This window comes from Peromyscus maniculatus, chromosome 12 (assembly GCF_049852395.1).
Source record: "Peromyscus maniculatus bairdii isolate BWxNUB_F1_BW_parent chromosome 12, HU_Pman_BW_mat_3.1, whole genome shotgun sequence".
NCBI lineage: Eukaryota > Metazoa > Chordata > Mammalia > Rodentia > Cricetidae > Peromyscus > Peromyscus maniculatus.
The window spans coordinates 47,395,581-47,420,493 of record NC_134863.1 but is presented as its reverse complement, the minus strand read 5'-3'; the positions used below and the strand labels follow the sequence as shown (position 1 = coordinate 47,420,493).

The 24,913-nt window shown below is 39.6% G+C and overlaps 1 protein-coding gene across 4 annotated transcripts in view; it reads left to right on the top strand.

Moving 5' to 3' along the window:
- Tbc1d23 (TBC1 domain family member 23) overlaps nt 1-24,913 on the top strand; it is a 57,876-nt gene that overhangs the window by 20,546 nt on the left and 12,417 nt on the right. For 3 of the 4 annotated variants that reach the window (XM_006995764.4, XM_006995765.4, XM_042259442.2), the window contains exons 5-14: nt 3,140-3,263; nt 6,209-6,333; nt 6,420-6,466; nt 6,808-6,911; nt 11,961-12,083; nt 13,214-13,306; nt 17,681-17,851; nt 20,799-20,841; nt 22,454-22,560; nt 24,547-24,686. In XM_006995764.4, coding sequence (XP_006995826.3) covers nt 3,140-3,263; nt 6,209-6,333; nt 6,420-6,466; nt 6,808-6,911; nt 11,961-12,083; nt 13,214-13,306; nt 17,681-17,851; nt 20,799-20,841; nt 22,454-22,560; nt 24,547-24,686 — 1,077 coding nt within the window. Of the gene's footprint in view, nt 1-3,139; nt 3,278-6,208; nt 6,334-6,419; nt 6,467-6,807; nt 6,912-11,960; nt 12,084-13,213; nt 13,307-17,680; nt 17,852-20,798; nt 20,842-22,453; nt 22,561-24,546; nt 24,687-24,913 lie in introns of all 4 variants that reach the window. The other variant, XM_042259443.2, reaches the window with a different exon arrangement.

Sequence of the window (24,913 nt, the reverse complement as noted above, 5' to 3'; positions counted from 1 at the left end):
TGTCCTGGAACTAGATTTGTAGACTAGGCTAGCCTTGAACTCTCAGAGATCTGTCTGCCTCTGCCTCCTGAGTGCTGGGATTAAAGATGTGCTCTACCATACCCAGCTGAGGAATCCTATTTTAATATATCATCTTACCACTGATTGGAACATAAGATGGGTAGACTGTATCAAGGACAAACCCTGTGGATGAGAGTAACATTGAGTATGCAGCCCTTAAACGAATGCGGCTTCGGTGACCTTCTCCCAGTGATGCCCACTGTTTTACCTCAGCCACTGTTTATGTTCCCTGTGTCCTTCCTGCCTCTGTGTTCTGCCTTAGCATTTGGTTGTTCTGCATTTACCTAATTGGGAAAGTACTCCGATTTAGGATTATTCTTACCAGGATAAATCCAGTTCTCTCTGGGCCTTCTGTGCACTGCCATTTGTAATATCCAAAGGGGTAGATTGAAAGGTGGGCATGGAGGCTGGAGAGATGGCTCATCAGTTAAGAGCACTGGCAGCTCATGCAGAGGACCTAGGTTCTATTCCCAGCACCCACATGGCAGCTCACAACTGTCTGTAACTCCAATTCCAGGAGATCTGACACCTTCTGACCTCTTCAGATACTGCATGAACATAGTACACAGACATACATTCAGACAAAATGCTCAAATATATAAAATAGATTTTATAAGTTACAAACAAACAAGCAAGCAAGCAAGCTGTGCATGGTGGCTCACCTGCAATCCCAGCACTTGGGAGGAGTGACAGGAGGATGGCTGTGAGTTCATGGTGAGCATGGACTGCATAGTCAGTTCTAATCCAGCCTCCAACTACAGGAGGAGATATTGTCTCGAAAGACAAAGATAAGACAGCAATAGTTGAAAGCCATAACAAACCATTGCATCGACGTTAAATATTGTATTTACGGACGTAATTTTTATTTATGCTCTCTGAATAGCATTTTTATTTATTTTTATTTTTGTAGTGCTGAGAATTGAACCTGTGTCCTTACACATGTCAAGTGTATGTTCTACCACTGAACTAAATGGCCATCTCTAAATAACATTTAAAAATATTTTAATGATGCTTTTTAAAGTTTTTATTACATTATTTCTTTATTGTGTATGTATGCATGCACATGTGTATGTGTGGAGGTCCGAGGACAGTCTGTGGGAGTGGGTTCCTGGGATTGAATTTAGGTCATGAAGCTTAGTGGCAAACGCCTTTACCTACTGAGTCATCTTGATGGCCCTAATTAATGATGCTTTCATGTTAAAGCTGTGATAATTATTTAGTGGACTGTTGTAAATGCAACTTTTTTTCTTTGCTTCATTTTCTTTTAAAGTTTGCTTTTTAAGGCTGTACCCCTCCAAAAATAGCTTATTGAATTATGTACTAAGTGTCATTCCCCTCCCCTCCGACAGGGTTTCTCTGTGTGTAGCTTTGGAGTCTGTCCTGGAATTCGCTTTATAGACCAGGCTGGCCTCGAACTCACAGAGATCCACTTGCCTCTGCCTTCCAAGTGTTGGGATTTAAGGTGTGCGCCGCCACCGCCCGGCTATGTACAACATTTTACACATGGGAAGATGGTAGGTAGCATTGCATAGTGAGCTAAGGCCCAGTTTCTGTGTTCAAGTCATAGTTCCTAATTTATTACTTGCTAGCAGTATGGCCTTCAGTGACATACTTGAACCTCAGTATTCTCATTTGTAAAGTGCGTATGGGGGTCGATAGGTTGTTTGTGAAGATAAAATGAAGTAAGTTTGTGAAATGTTTATTACAGTATGTGGTAGTGCTTCTTCCATAAGTAACTAGCTTTTATTATGATGGCCTGGGCTTTCACTTCTACATCAGAGGACAGTCTTGCCTCGCTCCTTTGTACTGAGTAGGGTGCATCTCAGTACTAAAGCTGCAGTAGTTAATGGAGACTGAGCCGTGAGTGAAACCTACAGGCCTAAATGAAGAGTTCATAGTACCACCTGACTGTAACAGACCACTGGGCAGAGTAGCATGTTTTTAGTGCTTTTGTTTGTTTGGTTTTAGATACAGTGGTTCAGAGGTCAGTGAGATCAAGCTCCTGAAAATGGGCTGTCTTGGATAGATTATTTTGCCATGAAATAACTGTTCAGTTTTGAGATGTAAAGTACACAAACACACATCTTGAGCACACCAACGATTTACTTGAAGGTGTGGCTTCTGTATTCCCGTCAGAGGCAGCGTGTGGTCAGAAAGAGACAACCCTGTCTCCTGAGGACTGAGCTAGCATGTGGACCGCTCTGTACCTGCTCCACATGGAGTAGATGTGTGGCTACAGTTTGAAGTCAGGGTTTGGGTAGCTCCCATGACCATCCTAGGCAGATGAGCCTGCTTGTGGCTGACTAGATAAGATGCTTCCTGAGTTAATAGTGAGAGGCCACAGGGAATTCAGGCATCGGGACACGTTTCTATCCTTTTGCAATTCTTCTTTTGAAGTATCTGCACAGGAATGTGATATTTCTTTGGGAAAAAGCCTTGTGATAATAAAAATGGCAGAGTATATATTTGGTGACTTACTTTGAAACAGTATATAAATTCAAGTTTTTCATCTTACTTAGACAACACCCTTTGAAGCTGGGCATTTAGTACTTTCTGGAATTTACTGTGGACACCTGGTACTTAGTTCATTTTGATAGTGTCTCAGGCTAAGGGGTCATATTCTGAAATGTCATCTGTGGTCTTTCCAGACTTATGCCTTTGCTGAAAGACATTCCTCTCTGAACGTGTAAACTGTGGTGCAAAACTAAAGCAGTCCAAGGAGTTTCTGCTTTCTTGGCAAGGAAGGAGGAGGCTGGACTCACTCTCGGGGCCCTCTAGATCTTTGGCTCCCCTGCCTGTGTCACAATAACCTAAATGCTATTTTTAGTGATCTCTGAAGTCCTTTCACTTGGGTGTTCCTGGGTTTGCCTGGAAAGCCTCCCTCAAGTGGCTGCAGGTCAGCCATAGCAGGTCTGTGGGAAGATGTTAGAAGAGAGCTCGGCCTGGCTCTCAGGGCTCGCTGTGCGTCCTGGGATGCTCGAGAGTGAAGGAGGAAATGGGTGTTCAGGAGGACTGAATGCCAGGGTGATCTGTCTGACCTAGTAATGAGAAACTTTGCTTCTCTCTCTCTCTCTCGTAGGGATTGTTCCCTGAAGGGGAGGCCATTTCATCTCTTCCGATTGCTCATCCAGTACCATGAGCCTGAACTTTGTTCTTTTCTTGATACAAAGAAAATCACTCCAGACTCCTATGCACTCAACTGGGTAATAAAGTGAAAGTAGGAACATTTAATGAAAAATAGTTTCTATAAAACCATAGTTAGTTAGAGGCAGGAAAGAATGTGGGTTCAGAGCTAGGCTGGGCTATGTAGTAAAATGCTGAATCTCCCCAAGACCCCACAACATTAGTCTTTTGTTATTTTACATATATATATATATATATATATATATATATATAGAAATAGCAGTAATATATTTCATATATATTAGTGAATATTATATATTTATATACTTAAATATGATATGTATTAAAACTGATTTTTATATTTTTGTAAATATATATATATATATATATAATGCTTATAAACTTTACGTGTTGAAACTATTGATAGTGTATATGAACTGATCAATAATCATGAGGAAAGCCAAAATTACCAAATGGTTAATATAAAAGACTATAAAAGAGTGCTTTTCCTTCTGTATTTATATTTTCAGTGGGATGTCTCATTCTAGATCTCATAGTTCCTCAGATCTTTGAGTCTCAGAACCCCATATGTTCTTACAATTTCTTGATGATTCATTGTCCATAACGATTATGTTGACTAGGAGGTAAAAACTAAGGAATTTTAATTATTTGTTGTTAGTTCATCTAAAAATAATGCTAAATCTATTATATGCTAAAAAAATAGCCTACCTTACAGGGGAAAATGTCTGTATTTCCCAAAGAGAGTAGTGAGAATAATGCAATTATTTTATATTTTCATGTTTCATTATTGCTCACTTCAATTAAAGACAGATGGGCTCATATAACTGCTTCTAAATGTATTCAGTTTATAATGTTATCTCGTAGTCTTCTGAGAATTCTGCTCACTGATGAGGGAATGAGTGTGAAATAGACAACTAAAAGTCTTAAGAATTTTTGTGAAATAGTGGTGATTTATGAATTTTCCAGTACAGAATCTTGGGGATTTTAGGATCCTCAGATCATATTCTGAGAATGCCCTGCTAGGCTGACATGAAGATATTCCTACAGCATTGGTTGAGTGCTAGAAGACTACTAAGGATCTAAACATATTCTTTTTTTTGCCACATGTTTGTAGTATGTGTCTTTTTTTAAAAAAAAAAAAGATTTATTTATTTATTATGTATACAGTGTTCTGTCTGTACGTACCCCTGCCCAGCAGAAGAGGGCACCAGAACTCACTATAGATGGTTGTGAGCCACCATGTGGTTGCTGGGAATTGAACTCAGGACCTCTGGAAGAGCAGTCAGTGCTCTTAACCTCTGAGCCATCTCTCCAGCCCTAAACATATTCTTTGATCATATCTTACCTACCGTTTCTTTAGGGAGCTTCCCATTCTGCCTCCTGGTAACTGTGTGAGCCTAGGCACTTGGCTCAGAGCTCCAGTTTCTTCATCTGTAAAATGGGAATAATAATATAATAATGTCTCAGGAGATGATGGGATCATTTAGAAATCATAAATGGTAATTCAAGCATCCTAACTGGTTTCATTTCCAGACGCATTAAATCTCAATAGCCTCTTCCTCAGTTCTCTTGCCCAATTTTGTTATTTTGAGTTAAAAATAACAACGTTCGTATAAAATTGTAGCATCCCTGAGTTTATATGTTGCCATTAAACCTATTTATTTTTGTTAAAATAGGGAATCATTTCTTAAGCATTTTAATGATTAATGTTGGTCTCTGCCTAGGATATGACATTTCCAATGCCAAAACTCTACATTAGTACTCTGCTGTCCTAGAGGGTTTAAAATATGTGCTAACACAACTAAGTTCTCTCCAGCTGGTCTGCCAGATAGTTAGCCTTTGATGAAATGCAAGGTGTTTTGTTGTTTTTTTATTTGGAACCCATGACTGAGGAGTGTAATGGTGTCTTTAGTTTAGCTGAGGTTAAGGATGGCTGCATATTCTAGTTAATATTCATACCTTCATGTCTGCATTTGTTATAGTAATTTTTTTCAGAAAAAAAAAAAAACCGAGAAAGTATTTTGGAGCATTTTTGTGCTTTAAAGCTTTCTGGTTAGATGCTCAGCCATGGGCAGTGGAATCAAGGGCTTTTCCTAGTCCCAACACCACAGCTCAGCTCTATGAACTTAGGATAGTTATGTCATCTAAGTCTAGTCCTTGTCTAGGGAGAGAAGCTTACTCTTAAGGCCTACTGTAAGAACTAACAGTACATAACAGTTACGTAACAATAAGTTAGTGCCTGATACAAAGTCTCCACTAAATATTTATGTTCCCTTTAGCCACAAGATACTTTAAATGTAATTCTTTAGATGTAGTTATTTTTGGGTTTAAGGAAAACTTAATCGCTAGTGAAATTAGATCTTCATGTGCTTTAAAATAAAACACAGAGAAAATTCTAAATTAGTAACTCCTTTTACCTGAAACACAAAACCCAGAGAGCTCCCAAAAATCTAAAAAATTGAAGAATTTGAATTTTGTCTCAGATATTTCAGTGATTTATTTATATGTCAGCTTTGGGAGCAGCTGACTTTAGTACTGAGTTGAGCTTTACTAGACTCCTTAAGCTGCTGTGCCTGATCCTCCTGATTTCCTTCTAAGCTGAACGCTTTCTGTAATCAGTAATAATGTGGTAGTTCACCGTACAAGTTCTGAATACCACATACAATGCGATGGAAGAGGTATATCTTGATCACTCTAAAGTTAGGCTAACTATCTCTTCTCAGCACTGGAGAAAATGAGTATTCTTTTGTGTTGTTTGTTTTTGTTTTTCACAGAAGTAGAAATGGAAGCTTTAATGAGGTTAAATGACATGCCTTAAGTCACACAGCTAGTTAAGTGACCCCAGTGTTCTGCCTTTGGATTTTATATGCTAAAGTTAAGGTACACACTAAATGCCAGGTGCAGATGATTTACTGTGATGTTACTGACTAGTTTGCTTCACTAACTTGAAAAGGCTGAGTCAGCTCCAGTGGTTTATGTCTCTCTCTCTCTTTCCTGACTGTAGCTTGGGAGCCTTTTTGCACATTACTGTTCCATCGAAGTCACCCAGGCAATATGGGATGGATATCTACAGCAAGCAGATCCATTTTTTATTTATTTTTTAATGTTAATTATCCTTGTAAATACAAAGTAAGTATCAAGTATGTTATTCTTTTTTCAGCTTTTGATATGGTGCTTTAATATTTAACTCAAGTTCACTTGGTTCCTTTTTACAGAGAAGTCATTTCAGCACAAGAGTCTGAGAGCAAAGAAGAAGTTATCCGTAAGTAGTGTAAAATAACACTTGAGGTCATGTGATCTGCCTCTAACACAGTTCCCTCATCCAGAGTGTTACAGGATGGGTGTGGCAGAGTTCTTAGGGTTCGTTCAGCTCTCAGGTTCTTAAGCACCAGAATCCACAAGGCCCTGGTCCAGTTCCCAGCATTGTGTAAAGGATGAAAACAAAACAGCCCATCAGAGAATCACTGCTGAGATTGTTTATATGTTGCTTATGTTAGAACTGCTGTAGCTTTAAACAGGGACAGTTCTCTTCACAAATAATTGTGAAGAAAATATTTGATAAATAATTGATTAATTGTTGCCATGTCTGTAATTGCATTTCAGACTTCTTGGAAAATACTCCATCTAGCTTGAATCTGGAAGATATAGAAGACCTCTTCTCTTTGGCTCAGTATTACTGTAGTAAAACACCAGCTTCTTTTAGGAAGGTAAAAGAAGAGAAAGGCAAACTGGTCTGTGTTGGATGTTTTCTGTTCTTTTTACATTGTAGTCACTTCAGTTAAACTATTTCAATTGTGGTTCTTTTCCACTTTTTAAAAAAATGTGTTAGTTTGTTTTTGTGGTCTTCTACTATAAATTCTCTCCCTCGTAGAGAAATGGACTAAATAGACGGTTGTATCAACTGTCAACATGACTGCTGCTGCCCAATGGTATGGTTAACAGGAAGGCTTTTATTGTAGATATGAGAAAGAACAGCTAGAGGCATCTGGAAGAGTCCACAGCAGAGAGGAACATGGTTAGCAGACTGGACCTGGCCATGAGAGAAGCAGGAGCCGAGCAGAGAGAGGAAGAGTGTGGGAGAGTAGAAAGAAGAAAGTAGAAAAGCCCGAACACGAACACACACACACACACACACACACACACACACAGAGTGGGAGGAAGGGAGAGAGAACGAGCCAGAGAGAGCAGAGAGGAAGATGAAGACAGAAAGGGGAGGACAAAGAAAGAGGACAAAGAGTGAGCAGAGAGGAAATAGCAGGGTTATAAGGAGAATGAGTAACTCTGGAGAGTGGGAGGGACTTCAGGGTAAGGGCGGAGGTGAGAAGAGCTAGGATGCTAGCATTGACTCTGAAATGTGTAACAGGTACCTGTGATGCTGAGGGAGCCTGGAGGCCAGCATGCGCTTTAGTATGCTAATAGCCACCAGATAGTCATTTGTCCCTTCTGTCAGTGATAAGGGAAATGGCTCCTTTTGATAGAAGGCAACTGACTTCACAAGTTCCTGAGGAATGCTGGCTTTTGTCTAACTGCCAGAATTTGGGGGGAATGGAATTTCCTTTAGACTTGACAAAAATAATAGCAGGAAGTATCTTGCCTTTGTTCTGTTTCTTTGTTAGTTTCTAGTCATGTGGGTATTATTTCCTAAATTAGTGTTTTGTAACTTTGGAAATTGAGTGATCCAATGGTGGGTATGGAGTTAGGTCTCCTTTATGTGGAGTTGATCCTTGGGTAACCATAGATATGCAGAACTGCTTTACTGGGGTCACTTTATCTTAGAGGCATATATATATATATATATATATATATATATGTGTGTGTGTGTGTGTATATATATATGTAAATATGTAAATACAACCTGGTCAGCCCATATAATGTTACTTGTGTGTATGTGTTTTCAGGGCTGACTACTTAGTATTAGATAACTAATGGGTGTCCTCTTCCTGGGGAAGATTATTCTCCCACGCTCAGCATTCCTCAATTGCCTGAGACCTCATGAACTTCCTACCCTTCCCACGTTAGCATGTCTATTGGTGTCTTGTTCAGGTCATATTTAGGCAGTTGTGTTGGTGAAACTTCACGGGTGTAGCTGCTGATGTTCTAGGAAACACCTGTCATAGCAAACTTTCTGTTCCTCTGGCTCTTACAGTCTTTCTGTCTGTCTTCTGTCCCTGAGTCTCAGGTGCAGGAGTTGTGTTATAGATCTGTCAGTGGAGACTGGACTCCACACTCTGTTTTGATTGGTTGTGATTTTCTGTAGTGTTTCTGTCTATTGCAAAGGGAAGTCTCCTCAATGAGGAATGAGCGCTGCACTTACCGCAGATTTCATGATTTTAGTTCTCTTTACAGCTGAACAGTGTTCTACAGTGTATGTGGACCACATTTTCATTATCTGTTTGTCCGTTGAAGGGCATTGAGGTTTGCTTCCAGATTTTAGCTATTGCAAATGGAGCAGCAATGGCATGGCTGAGCAGAGGTCTGTAGAGTAGAATGTCAAGTCCTGTCGGCAGATGCCAAGGCGCGCTATAGCTAAGTCACATGGGAGATTGATTTTTAGATTTTTGAGAATTCTCCACACCGACTTCCAGGGTGGCTGGAGCAGTTTCCAATCCCACCAACAGTGAATGAGGTTCCCCTTTTCTCACACCCTTTCTAGCATTTATTGTCAGTTTTGTTGATCTTTGCCCTTCTGACTGGGGTAAGATGAAATCTCAAAGTTGTTATGATTTGCATTTCCCGGGTTGCTAGACATGATTAACATTTTTTTTTTTGAGATATTTCTTAGCCATTTTTACTTATTCTTTTTGAGAAGTCTCTGTTTAGATTCCAAGCCTGTTTTGAATAGATTGTTTGGTTTTTTTTGACCCTTTGTTTTTTGAATTCTTTATATATTCTGGTTATTAATCCTCTGTTAGATGTGTAACTGGCAAGTTCTCTTCCATTTTGTGGGCTCCTTCTTCATCCAGTTAATTGCTTCTTGGGCCATGCAGAGCTTTTTAGTTTATTGAGTCTCACTTGTCAGTTGGCCTTAATTCTTAGGCAAATGGAGTCCTGTTCACAAAGTCCTTTTCTGAATAAAACACCTATGTTTTCTTCTGTCAGTTTTGGTGTCTTAGGTTTCATGGTTAGGGCTTTGATACATATGAAGATAGTTTTTATACAAGGTAATAGCTACAGGTATAATTAAATTCTGCATGTTTTCTCAGTACCATTTATCCATTATACCATTTGCTAAAAATGCTTTCTTCTCTTCAGCATGTGTTTTTAGCATCTTGGTGAAGTGTAAATGGCTGGAGCACATGCACTCATGTTTGGGTCTTTGCTTTTGATCCATCGGTCTACATGCTGGTTTTTGAGCCAGTACCATATTGTTTTTATTACTGTGGCTTTCTAATATATCTTGAGATCTGGGATGTTAATCCTCCAGCATTCTTCTTTTTGCTCAGGATTGTTTTGACTATCCAGGGTCTTTTGTGGTTCCATATGAATTTTAGAATAGTTTTTTTTTTTTATTCTGTGAAGAATGAAATGGGGATTTTGATTGTGTTGAATCTGCAAATGGCTTTTGGTAGAATGGTCATTTTCATAATATTAATTCTACCAATGCATGAGCATTGGACGTCTTTCCATTTTCTAGTGCCTTTATCTCTTTCTTCAGAGGTTTAAAGTTTTTATTATCAAAGTCTTTCACTTCCTTGAATAGTTTTATTCATAGATATTTTCTTGATGTTGTTGTAAATGAGAGTATGTCCATGATCTCCTTTTCTCTATGTTTGTTTGGTTAAGTCTCTAACTACCACAGCCAGCAGAGTAGTGATCTGTGGGAGACATGACTCAGTAGCCAGTGTTGGTTGAAAGTTCAGGAGCCTGACCCTCCATAGTTTATCTTAAGCATATTTAAACACAGCACAATTTGGTGAAAAATTTTCCTAGTGGTAATTAACTTAATTCTGAGCACAATAAACCTTAAGACGTGACTACATTAAAACTCTTTGTAAAGTACATGTGACACCTTCCTGTTGTTGGTTGGATTTTTTTACTTTTGTTTCTTTGGGGTCCTGCCACCCAGATCACAAATCACACACACGAGGCTTATTCTTAATTATAAATGCTTGGCCTTAGCTAGGCTTGTTGTTTGCCAGCTTTCCTTAAGTTATCCTGTCTGTCTTTTGTCTCTGGGCTTTTACCTTTCTCTAATTCTGTACACCTTTCTTTCTTTCTCTGTTGCTGGCTATGTAGCTGGGTGGCTGGCCCCTGATGTCCTCCTCCTTCTCTGGCTACTTTTCTTTTCTCCCAGATTTCTCCCTCTATATATTCTCTTTGTCTGCCAGCCCCACCTATCCTTTCTCCTGCCTTGCTGTTGGATGTTCAGTTCTTTATTAGACCATCAGGTGTTTTAGACAGGCAAAGTATCACAGTTTCACAGAGTTAAACAAATTCTACATAAACAAAAGTAACACACCTTAAAATAATATTCCTCAACAGGTTCCATAGATTGACAAATTCACTATAAGGGTCTGGGGGAGGATCCAGTGTGGTTTCTGTCATACATATAGTACAGAGGTAACTTAGCTCTTAACCACCTCCTCTCTCTGCCTTCTGGGTGGAAACAGGTCCATACTTCTCTCCGTTGAAGAGACAACCTTGTGTATTTAATATTCCTGGTTTCCCTAGTGCTTATCTGTGAGCACAAGAGCCTCTGTGCCTCCTACATTTGTTGTCGATATATAGAAAAACTACTGATTTGTGCAAGGTGATTCTGTATCCAAACATTCAGTTGAATTTGCTCAGCATTCTGAGAAAGTTTTCTGGTTGAATTTTTGGGGTCTCTTATGTATGTCATCTTCAAATAGGGATGCTTTGACTTCTTTTCCTATTTGTATCCCTTTAATTTCCTTCTCTTCCCTTATTGCACCAACTAGTGCTTTGAGCACAATATTTTAGTTAGTTGGGCCAAGGATTTATCTATCTTATTTATCTTCACAGAGAACCAGCTCTTAGATTCAGTGATTCTTTGTATTGTTTTATTTCTTTATTTCTATTTCTGCTCTAATTTTTTTTTTTATAATTTCTTGCTAATTACTGGGTTTGGATTTAGTTCTTGTTTTTCCAGTTTTTTAAATAGCATCATTAAGTCATTTATTTGTGCTTTTTCTGATTTTTTTTTTTAAATAGACAGTTGAACTGTAAATTTCTCTCATAGGAATGCTTTCACTGTGACCTAGACGTTTTGTTGTGTTGTGTTTCCAAGGAATTTTTTATTTCTTCTTTGACGTACTCATCATTGTGCTCTTACTCCAGTGCTGGGGTTCAAACCCCCAGCCTTTTGGACAGGTCTTGCTCTATAGCCCAGGCTGGTCTGTAGTTGATGCAATACTTCTGTTTCACCTTCCCAGTTAACAGTGTGCACCGTTACACCAGGAAACCCAGTGTCTCGAGCATACTGGGGAAGCTTATTCTACTACTGACTGCTTCAGCCCCAACAGTTAGTATTTAATGTAGGTATTAGGATAGAACTGTGGAGAAGGATTTTTCTTAGTCTTTGATTTTGTGTGAATTCTGACAGAGACTGACTGTGACACACACACACACACACACACACACACACACACAGTGAACTTTGAGATTCTGTTACTAAGTTTTAAAAAATCAGTTAGGCTCAAGGTGGTAACAATTCTACATTTTATCATAGTTTAAAATACTTGTAGGAAGAACGTTTTGATTTTTCTTGTAACGTTTACCGTTTTCTCTTTGTGTAGGACAATCATCATCTCTTTGGTAGTACGCTATTGGGAATCAAAGATGAAGAGGCAGATCTGAGCCAGGCTCTGTGTCTGGCTGTTTCGGTGTCAGAGATCCTTCAAGCAAACCAGCTGCAAAGGGTAAGCCAAGCAAAACCCCGTCAGAAGCTGTGCCCTGGAAATGTGGAGAGCTGGGGCTGCAGTTACAGCGGAGGGTTAGCACGGATTTTGTATGATCGAGGCCCTGGGTTCAGTACCTGCTACTGACAAGAAATAATCAGCATTCCCACACCATTCATTTACATCCCATTGCCTAGAGATAAGGATGCTCCGTCTCTTGTTCATGTGGTTTGTGTATTTGTATTGCCAACAACTACTCTTGTCTCTCTTGACAACAGTTTTATAAACTGCTCCCTGTTCACATGTCATTAAAGCAAATGAACATGGAATTGTGTGAAGAACTTAAAGGGGTGGACTTAGCCTTTGACAGTTAAGTCCTGGACAGTTACACAGCTTGCTGAATTATATGGTTTAATGCCATAATGCAAACCAAAGAGAGTTATGAAAATATGTCATGGTTTTCTAGTGTGTTCTTCATAAAAATGAGTCAGTTTAATGAGTGAGCTTTCTGGGTATGTGCCGAAATGACAGTGCCATGGCTAAGCTCTGGAATATGTGCTGTATTTCCAAGACTGCCTGGAGGAGGCTCAGCTGTGAGAAGATGGGGCTTTTATAGCACATCAAGTTCAACTTCCTACTGTAGCTCTGTCTTTGTCTGGGCTTGTAAACAGTCACTCACGTTTTTCTTTTCATAAGTAACATTAAAAAGAAAATAAAGTCCAGGTTAAAAAGACTCATGTGAACCTAGCTCCTCCATATACTTAAAAACATTTAGTTCTTTGATTTGGATTGCTGGTAAATTTGTGGACCTGAAAATAATTTTATCTGACACTGTGTTTAAGATAATAAAAAGTGTTGATTTCCACTATATTTAGTATTTCAGCTCAAATTGCCAGACTCTTGCTATATATTGAGACTTTCAAGCTCAATACATAAAAAAAAAAAAGATGTGTTAACTATTTAAAACAGACATAAGTATTTAGTCCTAAAAGTTACTTTTTTGTGTCTATACGAATTGGGTCCTCCTAATTCCCTATGAGATCCATTTACAAAACACTTGTTCCCCATGTTTTGGTTTCTTTTCACGGTTCTGTCATGTGATGTGAACTTCCTGTCAAATTCCAGAATGTCAAATGTTGTTTCCCTTTTAGGAAGGAGTCCGGTTCTTCGTGGTGGACTGCCGTCCTGCAGAACAGTATAATGCCGGGCATTTGTCAACGGCCTTCCACTTAGATTCAGACCTGGTTAGTACGAGTGCGGGGCAGATGTCCTACAAGAGACAGTGCTTTCCACTTTGGCTCATGACCAGGTTTCATGACCTGATGAGGATGCTTTCCTTTTGCTTAAGGCAGAGTCTGCCTGTGGGTAGGGCTAGAGTTCCCTTTTTTCCTGGGATCAGTGTCATCATAAAGAGTGACCCCTGTTAACTGTGGCTCACTGTTCCTTCCCATTGTTATGTCAGTCAATTCTGCACTCACTGTGAGCAATCTCAAAGGTAGATCACTTAGCATTGTGCCTTGCACCTAGTAAGTACTGTAGAAATATGAGCTCTTAGCATAATTGGATAAGACACCTAGATGGTTTTGCTGGAAGCTGTTTTTAAAGTTTATGAGTATGTATATAAAAAGCTGATAGGTGGGTGCAGTAGTAGCTGACATGTACGTGCTTACCTGTTAAAGTTACTGTCCTTGGGTGATTTCTGTTGGAGAAGTGGGTAAAATATATATGGTCATAAAGGTGCTTAGAACTGTTGAAACTGGCACCATGTAAGCCACTCTGAGGTTGTAGAGCCTCAGAGGTAGGAGCAGACATAGGAATAGGGAGGAACCACACACACACACACACACACACCCAGCTACCACCACCACTGCCTTCTCTTCTCTTCCTCATCATGCCTGGAGATGGTGGCTCTGGGCCCGGAGGGTGTGTTTCAGGGCTGGGTGGTATTGAGAGGAACTGACAGAAAGTGAAGGTAGGGCACAGAATTCTGACATCATGGGTGAGAAAGGACATGTTAGCCTATGGGTGTCTCCTGCATGAACGCTGTGCCTCTCCCTCTGATTTCTGTCATGCTTGTTCTTGGAATTTACTCGTGATTGATAGATACCTTCATTTTCATGAATTAACATTCTTTTAAAAAAATATTCTGAATAAGCGCTGTTATCGGCTTGCTCAATCTTCACCTTTAATACATATGTACATATTTCTTCTTTTGCAACTTTATTTTTGCTTAACAGTTTCTTAGAGATCTTTCATTTAAACACATTTCCTTCAATGTTTCATAAAGGTCCCTGGTACAGATATTACCATAGTTTGTTCTTGATTAATGTACATTTGAATTACTTTCAGTTTTTGTGTAGCAAAGCTGCTGTTGAAAACATTACACATATGTTGTGTAGTTTTTCACATAGTTCTGTAAAGAAGTAGACGATTCGAAGTCAAGTTATTGGGTTGAGGGCTATGGACATTGCTCTTTAGAGATCCGAAATACTGTGGACCTCATCTGGGCGTGTTTTGTAGCAGCCGCATTCTTGGGCATTATCAGTCATGGGTTTTTTGTTTGTTTTCTAGAATGATGGCTGAAAATAGAGGTAAACAAGTAAGGTGCAAACACCTTTTGTCTCTCTTTTTAAAGCTTCTTTTCCTGTGGTGCTGGAGAGATGGATAAGAGGTTAAGAGCACATGTTGATCTTGCAGAGGACTTGAGTTTGTTTCCTAGCACCCACACGACAGCTCACAATTGCTTATAAGTCCAGGTCCAGGAGATCTGACCAGTCTTCTGGCCTCCATATGTGCAAGTGCATATTGGTGCATTCACACACACACACACACACACACCCATAAATAAATCTTTAAAACTAATGTAAGAAATTGTTCTTCTCTCTGATCTATTTTTTATTGCATTTTTACTGTAGTTTGTATGTGATTTCAGTAAGAATAGCTTAAAATTTTTGTAGTTATTGTCATATTTAGTTCATTCTGTATAAAAAGGAGTTTTTGATCAATACCTAAAGTAAATGATAAGTAAATGGTCTCTATTGTTTCTGATGTTTTCTAAGAAATACATGGATTGCCTTGTAAGTGGAAACTACTTTGTGTAAAAGGATTTCTTTACCATTTATTAACAAATAAAACCCATGCACAAATATGAAAGAACAAAAGGGGAACTTGAGCTGAATGACAAGCCACCACTAACACCCACCATCACTTGCTCCTTGCTTGAAATGGGCCACACACTCCTCCGCTCTGCCTCTTCTCTCAGTCATGTCTATCCCCAATGAAAACCCTGCCCCTTGGACCAAAACACTCCTCTCAATTGGCTAGCAGACTGGTGACAGAATTCCTGTAACATTTCCCCCTTTTTGTCTTAAGGAAAGGTTCTAATTCTAACATAGTAAAACTATATACAGTAAGAATTGTTGGGGGGCTGGAGAGGTGGCTCAGTTGTTAAGAACATCTGGCTGCTCTTCCAGAGGTCCTGAGTTCAATCCCCAGCAACCATATGGTGGATCACAACCATCTATAATGAGATCTGGTGCCCTTTCCTGGCCTGTATATACATAATAAATAAATTAATATTTTTTAAAAAAAAGAATTGTTGTCAACTAGTGTCCAAATAGAAAGGAAAGGTAAGAACCTTAACAAAAATGAAATTACATACAAGAACAATTATCAAGTAAGAAATACATTCTCGATGTTCAGTCCATAAGTAATTGACAAATTTATAGAGGTTACTCCATTAGCTGTCCTCTCCTGAAGAGTCCAAACTTTTGTACTTAATATGCCTTTTGCCAAGATTCAGGAAAACTGTAACTGTAACTGTCTAGTCTTCAACCCCATCAAAGACCTGAGAAGGAATTAATATGACCTGAGTAAGCAGGAAGTGCAAGGAAGCGACTTCCAAAAAATGTGAGAAATGACAGAAACAGCTGACTTCCTGGACAGTCCCCCAAGGTTCCTCTGCAGTATTGGGGTATCTACCTTTGGCCTACAGGTCTAGAGTATCTGACAAATGTTTTTCAGAAGCAGGACATTTTGAAGGACTGTCTTATTCTGTCTTTGCAAAATTCAGCAGTCACCTTTCTTTGTGTTCTGCTTGTCCAGTTTGGACAGCACTGTCAGCATTCAAGGCAAGGGCAGTTTCTTGCCCTAATGGCTAGTTTTTGCCACAAAGAAAGCAAACTCCATATGAAGTTTCTTCAATGCCCATCATCTTTTTTAGAAGTAGATCAGTGCTGCCAGGAGCAGACGTATCTCATGTTGAGGAAAGTCTTAAGTTATTAAAACATTTTAAATGCTATATTCTGTAGATCTTTGAATCGTTTGAGGATTACCTGTCTATCTGAAATATATCTCTGTATACCTAGAAAACCTAAATAACATGACTATAGTTATGATATTTGATAGTTATGAGTGACTATTAGCCTTTATTTTTTTATTATCCTAAAGAGCTTTTAAGGACTAACTTCACATTGCATAATTAAACAAGTTGTAAGGGAGGAGTATAAGTAATGCCTTAAGCAAAAATAGAATCAGATGTACAGTATAAGGACAATAACTTCAGATTCGAAACAATATACAAACATACCTTAAACAGAAGTAGAAACATATATATAGTATAACAAAAATAACCTTAAATTGGTATCAATATACAAAAATTCATACCAATATAAATTATTTAAGACTAGTAGTTGCTTTTTTACTTTGAATAGATAGTAGATTCAATAATTTACCTTTTTATCCTATCATATCTATCTCCCCACCCCCCCTTTTTTTGACCATACTCAGTAACAACTTGTAACTAACCCCCCTACACAATGGCAAATATCCATAACCCAGTGAAAGACCAAAAACCTTCAACCCCACCTCTTGGGCGTTGTGTACTTAAAATTACTTCCTGCTGTCCAAGGGACAACAGCATCTCTAGGGGACCCTGAAAAAAACCAAAACAACGGTCAAGTCCTGGGAGAGCTAGCTCTATCATTTGTTGTCAGTCTCTGAGTAATGGGAAAGTAAAGGGCTTGTGTGAAGTCCGGGCTGGAGTAGTACATGAGGGTGGACCATCTCAGCTAGCCACCGTGGAATTATCCTGAGCAGTGTGCAGTCTAAAACTGATCTTGGGCAGAGTCAGAAGAGTGGCCAGGCAGAGGCAGGGGGAGCAAGAGATGAATGTGCCATGCTAATAAAGGTACCACCATGTGGCAGAGCGTAAATAAGGAATATGGGTTAACTTAAAATTTAAGAGCTAGTTAGCAATAATCCTGAGCTATTGGCTGAGCATTTATAATTTGTATTAAGTCTCTGAGTTAGCTGTTTGGGAAGTGGCTACTGGTTGAACGGCTGCGGGACAGGAAAACTCTGCCTACAGTTTTGATCTGTAGTTTTTACTTATTCTGTTTGAAGTTAAACCCTTTTAGCCACCATGATTTTTTCTCAGCCTTTGCTCCAATATGTACATGAAACTTTTATTTTATCCCTGGAGTTGTACTTACCTAACTAAACCTTTTCATTTTCCATTCCTTTTATGCTTGGTTTTAATGTTGGTAGTGTGCTTGGAAATATATTTCAAGGTTTGCAAATGTATGTTTGTCAAATTTCAAATTTTTGAAATTGTCTAGATGCTCCAGAATCCATCCGAGTTTGCACAGTCAGTGAAGTCCTTGCTGGAAGCACAGAAGCAGTCCCTTGAGTCTGGCTCCATAGCCGGTGGGGAGCACCTCTGTTTTATGGGCAGTGGCCGAGAGGAAGAAGACATGTATATGAACATGGTGCTGGCACACTTTTTACAGGTATGCTGACGTAGACCATCCCATCTGGCTTGGTTGTTGCCGACACCTTGAAGAAATCCACAGCTAATGAGAATGCTTTTGTATGCTCTACAAGATTTATCTATATTCTTTATAACTGCTTCTTTACTTGTTATCTTATTAAGAAATATCTTTTTTGCAGTATTTTTGTTATATGCTCATATGATATTTTTAGTTATAAACCATATGGAATCAATTTTTTGTGTAAGAAATGATGTAGGATGTGATTATTTTTTAACTAACTGTGCTATCGCTTTGCTGACGAGTTTTCTTAACATACTGGCTTCCTCTGTGCCAGAATGGATATCTGTGCCAGAATGTATCCCCAGATCACTCTGTTGTATTCATCTTTCTCTCTTCATGTTCTAGAACTTTTAATAGTAGAGATCTGATTTATTTGAATGCTTTTACTTGTTTTGATTATATATATATATAGTGTGTGTGTGTGTGTGTGTGTGTGTGTGTGTGTGTGTGTGTGTGTGTGTGTGTGTGTGTGTGTTACCTGTGACATATTTTCTCCCTGGAGCTTTAACACAGCTCCTGTGCATTGGTGATTTTATGCAGTTGACCCTCTGCCTCAGTGACTTGGCCACTGATGGCTCTTTATAAAAACAGCTGTTAGTTCAGTACTTTTTCTGGTTGGTCCCACCCTGAAGTCCACCCACAGGAAGACAGTGGTCTTGATCCTCCACAGCCACTCCATCTTGGTTCATTTCTAGTTCTGTTGTATTTTCTGAGGGACTTGGTTTGAGAAAATTCTTCTGACACGCAAGTCTTTGGGAAAAACGTCAGAGAAGCAAAGGTCTTTGGCAGAGGGTTTATTCAGTGCCTTTACACATTCTTAAGGTTTATTTGGGAGAGTGCAGAGTTTGGACTCACCTTAGTCATAAACCTAACTGGCCCATTTAAAAATGTTCCAGTATAAACTATGCTGTAAGGGATATTATATGGCAGGAGTTTGGACTATTATGAACTTTGTCGTTTATTATTTAAATTCTTGATGGAATTTTAGAATTCCTTCCCCCTATTTTCATCACAAAACTTTCAAAGAAATTGCAAGGTAGAAGAATTGGGGGCCTGGGGAGATGGCTTAGTACAGTGCTTGTCACAGAGTCTTGAGGACCTAAGTTCAATCCCTACCACACACATAAAAAGTCTGGTGTGGTGGTGTGCACTATAATCCCAGAATGATGGGAAATACAGACAGACAGGAGGATCCTTGGAGCTCTCATCTAGCTCCAGGTTTAGTGAATGACGTTGTCTCTAAAAAGATTGCAAGCTCATGAGGAAGACTTACCATTGATTTCTGGCTTTTGCCTGCACACGCACACACCACACATGTATTTGTACACCCCAACACACATGCACACACACAAAATGAAGATAAATAAAAATAGAAAAGTAGGGGACTAGAGAGTTGGCTAGCAGTTTGGTTCCCAGCATCCACTAAAGACAACTTGCATCTTTCGGTAATTCCAGTTTCAGGGGATCTGATGTCTTTGCAGGCAACTGCACTCACGTGCATATACCTACACAAATAAATATAAGGTTTTTTTCTTAATCTTTAAATGTTTTGTTGTTATTGGTGGTGGTGGTGGTTTGTTTTGTTTTGAGTCAGGTTTTTTCTACCTAGCTCTGGCTGTTCTGAACTCACTGTGTAGATCAGGCTGACCACAAACTCACAGATATCCACCTGCCTTTGCCCTTCAAGTGCTTGGGATTAAAGGTGTATTCCATCACAACCAGCTAATTTTTTTTTTAAAGTGGAGGAACAGACTGTGATAAAATCTTTATAACATAATCATACTGTCATATTTTAGTACAAAAAATAGTATTCTCATTTTCTTGCTTTTTATGGCTTTTAAATCATGGCATTGTTATGTTTTTAATTTATGGGTTTCCAGTTTTTAATTGTATCCTTGCATGTATTTGTTGAAACAACCCAATTTTCCTACTACTAGTTTTCTACTTATGTTCACCTGGTGTTTCTTTCTCCATCTCTGCTTTGTTTTGCCACCACTTAGATCCATTATGTATTTTTCCTTTTGTTTTTGAATTAGAAAATGACATTTTAGTTCATTTCTTTGTATGTGCACCAGTGTGCACATGCACACATGACATACTGCACCAGTGTGCACATACACACATGACATATTGCACCAGTGTGCACATACAAGTATGATATATTGCACCAGTGTGCACATACACGCACGACATATTGCACCAGTGTGCACATACACACATGACATATTGCACCAGTGTGCACATACAAGCACGACATACTGCATACAGGGAGCAGAGCACGGCTCGGGAGATCCCGTTCTCCTCCTACCGCCTGGGTTCTGGAGGTCAGACTCAGGCTGTCAGGCTTGGTGGCAAGTGCCTTTACCTGCTAAGTCATCTTTTTGGCCTTAGTTGTTTTGGTTGTTGTTTTGTTTCTCCCCTTTTATGTAGCCCAGGCTGTCTCAGCCTTGCAACCTTGAGGACTTAGCATCTAATGTTTACAAGTTTTTAGTAGTTTGCAAAATGGTAATTCCGTCATTTCCTTTTTTATAACCAGCTATAATATTTTTATATTACCTTTTAGTAAAGGACACAAAAGATTTGAAACTTTAAAAACTTACTTTGATGACATTCTGAAATGTCATTTCATTCTGTTTTGTTTGACCCTTGTACTGTGGAGACTGTAACACAAATAAAACCACACACAGTCTTAATAGCCATGAAGCTGTTCCCTGTCTTTTGCTCAAGCACCAACCCCTACAACATGCCAGATAAGACATGTTACTCAGTGCTGAAGTCCAGACTGTCAAGGAAAGTGATGTGTTAGAAATGTAAGATATAACTATATATTTTAGGACCTTAGGACTATCCAGAGCTTTAACTAAGCTGCATTTTGTAATAATTTACATTTTGTCTTTTATTACAGAAAAACAAAGAATATGTTAGTATTGCCAGTGGAGGATTTATGGGTAAGTCTTTAATGCATTAATTTTGCTTCTACTTTTCAGACAAAAAATACAGTGATTATCAGTAGCGCTGATTTAGAATTATAAACTAGTTATTGTGTATCTTCTGTCTCCAGTCATTTCGTAGTTTCAGAAAAGGGAAGGCAAGCAGAGCATACATAGGTAACAAATGACATAGGCGATTGAAATGAGTGAATACAGACCATTTAGATATATAAATGTGCTTACTTAGCTTCTGTTTCAAACCTTTTTGTTTTTATTTCACAAGGTGCTTGGGATTGAACCCAGGGGCTCATGCATGCAAGGCAAGCAGTTTCCCTCTGAGCTACATCCTCTAACTCATGACCCTTCTGCCTCAGCCTTTAAGTGGACCAGGAGTTTGAGGACCAATTGACTGTGTTACATAGGAAGTTCCAGGCCAGCCTGAACTATATAACAAAGCCCCATCTCAAATAAAGAAACAAATAAATAAATAGCAAAATTGACAAAATCCCTACCATTCACAACAACAAAGATGTGTGCATGAGTGTGTGTGTGTGTGTGTGTGTGTGTGTGTGTGTGTGTGAGAGAGAGAGAGTGTGTGTGTGTGTGAGAGAGAGAGAGAGTGTGTGTGTGTGTGTGTGAGAGAGAGAGAGAGAGAGAGAGAGAGAGAGAGAGAGAGAGTGTGTGTGTGTGTGTGTGTGTGAGAGAGAGAGAGAGAGAGAGAGTGAGTGAGTTGGGGCTATAGCTTATTTTGTGGAGTGCTTGCCTAGCATGCACAAGGCCCTTGGATTTACTTCCCAGCTCTCTGGAGGTAGAGATAGGAGGATCAGGGTTATCCTCAGCTACCTAGCAAATTTGAGAACAGCTTGGGACAAATGAGACCCTGTCTCAAAAAATTTTTTAAAATACATTGTTGCCAGGTAGGACACATTTAAGTGCAGCACTCAGAAGTCAGAGGCAGGTGGCTCTCTGTGAGTTTGAGGCTAGCCAGGACTACATAATGAGACCCTGTCTCAAAAAAAAGATACTGGTAAACAAATGTTGATGCATTACCTACTGTTACTAGAAATCCTAACACAATACAAAAGTTGGTTACTAGTCATCTAATTCTCGAGTGTTCTTGCTGTCCTTCCAGCCTAAGCTGGCCTCGAACTTGTTACCTATCCCAGGTAGTCCATGTGACCCAGACTCATTTTCTCCCTTCTTCAGATTGCCGAGTGCTGGAGCTTTAGTCTAGAGTTTTAGAAAGCCTTTTAAAGGTCCCCCCCTCCATTAATCTTTGACCATTACTGCCTAAGTCTACATTATTATGGAAAGATGGATTGATGTCTCCTAGGTTTTTCTATTAATTCTTCGTGTCTTGAGTTCTGCACATAGATCTGTTAGTACTTGAAAGATGGCTTTGTAAGGAGGAGACAAAAGCTTTCCTGATCTTCACTCTCGGGATGGCAGAGGGCCTTAGACAGATGGAGAGGAAGGTTGGCTGTGGCCTGGAGTTCTTAGTGAGGCTGCAGGACAGCACATTTGTCGTCGATTATGTCCCTGGATGGTTCTTCATTCCCTGTGCTGTGTTGTTATACTTGCATCTTTCCAGAGTCTCAGCTTTTGCCTTGTCTGTCTTGTTTGTCATAAGCCCTGCAGCAGCACCTGGCCGACATTAATGTGGAGGGACCAGAAAGTGGATATGGCCATTGGATTGCTAGTACCTCAGGCTCAAGGAGCAGCATCAGTTCTGTTGATGTGAGTACATGTGGAGAACATGGTGGATCAGTTTCCAGAAAAGGTGCTTAACTCTCAAACTCCAGCACGACAGCAGAGATGTCAGAAAGATTTAGTACACAATGAGGACTTACTATTGTGAGGTTAATGAAGTGATGAACTGGGTGGAGCTCTCTTCAGTGAGCTCATTTTGTCTGGGCTGGCAGAATACTAGACTCGGTCCACATCTCCTGCATCGTGTTCCTGTATCCTTCCTCACTGTGAGCTTACATGATTAAGACTTCAGTCTGTTTCCATGCGTGAATGGTCCAGGTAGAGAAAGTAAAAAGTTGGCCCACCTAATATATTTGATGGTTAGTTATTGTGATGTGAATTATGTGAGTTTTTGTTATAGGGGGTAAGTACATGTGTTTTGCTTTGGAAATACCTGGGCAAAAAGTCTTGTCAGTTGAATTAGATGTCATAACATCGTTTTCTTAATAAACAATGTTTATTAAGTGTCATCTACAGTGTTTATTCTGTAAAACAGAGACAAAAGTGATATACAGGAACACATTTACTCATTTGGACTTAGGTCTCTGCCATTCTTGGGTCCAGAATTCATCTGTACAAATTGGTAGTTAGAATTTTCTTTGGGCTGCCATCCAGCTCCCAAATTAAGACACAGAGACTTATTATTAATTATGAGTGTTTGGCCTTAGCTTAGGCTTGTTGCACTAGCTCTTTTAACTTAATCTAACCTGTTTCTGTTCATCTACATTTTGCCTTGGGGCTTTTTACCTTTCTTTCATTCTGTATGTCTTACTTCCCTGCTTCCTCCGTGTCTCCTGGCTGGCCCCTGGTGTCTCCCTGGCATTTCTTTTGCTTTCTCTCGAGCCTAAATTCCTCCTCCTCCTTACTCTCCCTGCCTGGGAGTTCTGCCTATACCTCATCCCTCACTACTGGCAGTTCAGCTTGTTGTTAGACTAACCAGGTGCCTTAGGCAGGCAAAGTAAAACAGCCACACATCTTTACAGAATTAAACAAATATTCCGCAACACAGCTTCCCCTTTTTCCGATTTCCAGTAAGACCTTTGAGCTGTGGTTTCTCTACCTGTGCAATACAGTGATAACAGACTGTTCCCGTAAGGAGGGCCTGAGGACTAGGTGACAGGAATATGCATAGTGATGCACTATAGATGTGTGGAGGCTTATTTTCTGCCATGTGATCAAACATCATTGTCACATTGGCAGACAAGGCTTCTCTGAGGATTTCTTTCTACCTTGATCCTCTAGGTATACAAGAACTAAATAATATTCCATTGTGTGTGTGTTCTAAATTATTTAGTTAATACCCACTTGCTAAGTACTTATATTATTTTCCACCTTTTTCTGTTACAAACACAGCTTCATGTCTGTGCACTCGTGTAGGCCAGAGGTTGAGAAAGACAAAGGTCTTTCTCAGTCACCTTATTATTTTTGAGACAGGCCTCTTAATGACCCTGGGGCTTACCAGTTCAGATAGCTTGGATGGCCAAGGACAGGTATTGTCCTATGGTCCCTGTCCCTCCCTGTCGCAGTTCTGGGGTTGTAGATGTACACTGCTGTGCCTCAGTTTCACAAGCCTGTGAAACTGATCGTCCTGCTTGCATGGTGAACACTTGACCAACTGAGTCTTCTCCCCAGCCTCTAACCCACTCTTCACAGAAGAGGAGACGTGGGAGTGTGTGTAGAGGAAAGGCCATATGAGAGTAAGTGGAAAGGTGAACATCTGCACATACCTGAAAATACCCAAATGTACATTCTCCCCCATAGATAGAATTGAACCTACCCTGACCTAATTTAATTCTAATTATTTCTCTAAAGGCCCTTTGTCCAAATACAGTGGCTTTCCGAGATGCACTCGATTTTAGTACTTCAGCATGAATTTGGTGGGGATACAATTCTGTCTACAGTGTAGATAACCTTTAACAGTCATGTATGTGTTAATTACCTAGAGAGTGGTTCATCAATGTTCTTGTTTTTCAGGGTGAATCTTGTAATGGCTCAAATGATAGAGGAATGAAGTCCCTTGTAAATAAAATGACTGTGGCTCTAAAGACGAAATCTGTTAATGTCAGGGAGAAGGTCATCAGTTTTATTGAGAATACATCAACTCCTGTGGACCGGTGAGTCTCTTACACAGTATGGACTTATGGTGGATACTTAAAACTGAAGAGATGTGTCTCACAGTGAATGAACTTCATTGAAAGTAGTGTAGAACAGGACCATACATTTTCTGTCGGATCTGATTTCATCCGAACTGCGGGGCTGAGCTTACTGCTTGTGTCCACTCTGGAGATCCCTTTCCCAGTTTTCCCTTCATTCCATTCATTAAAATAATCCCCATGTCTGT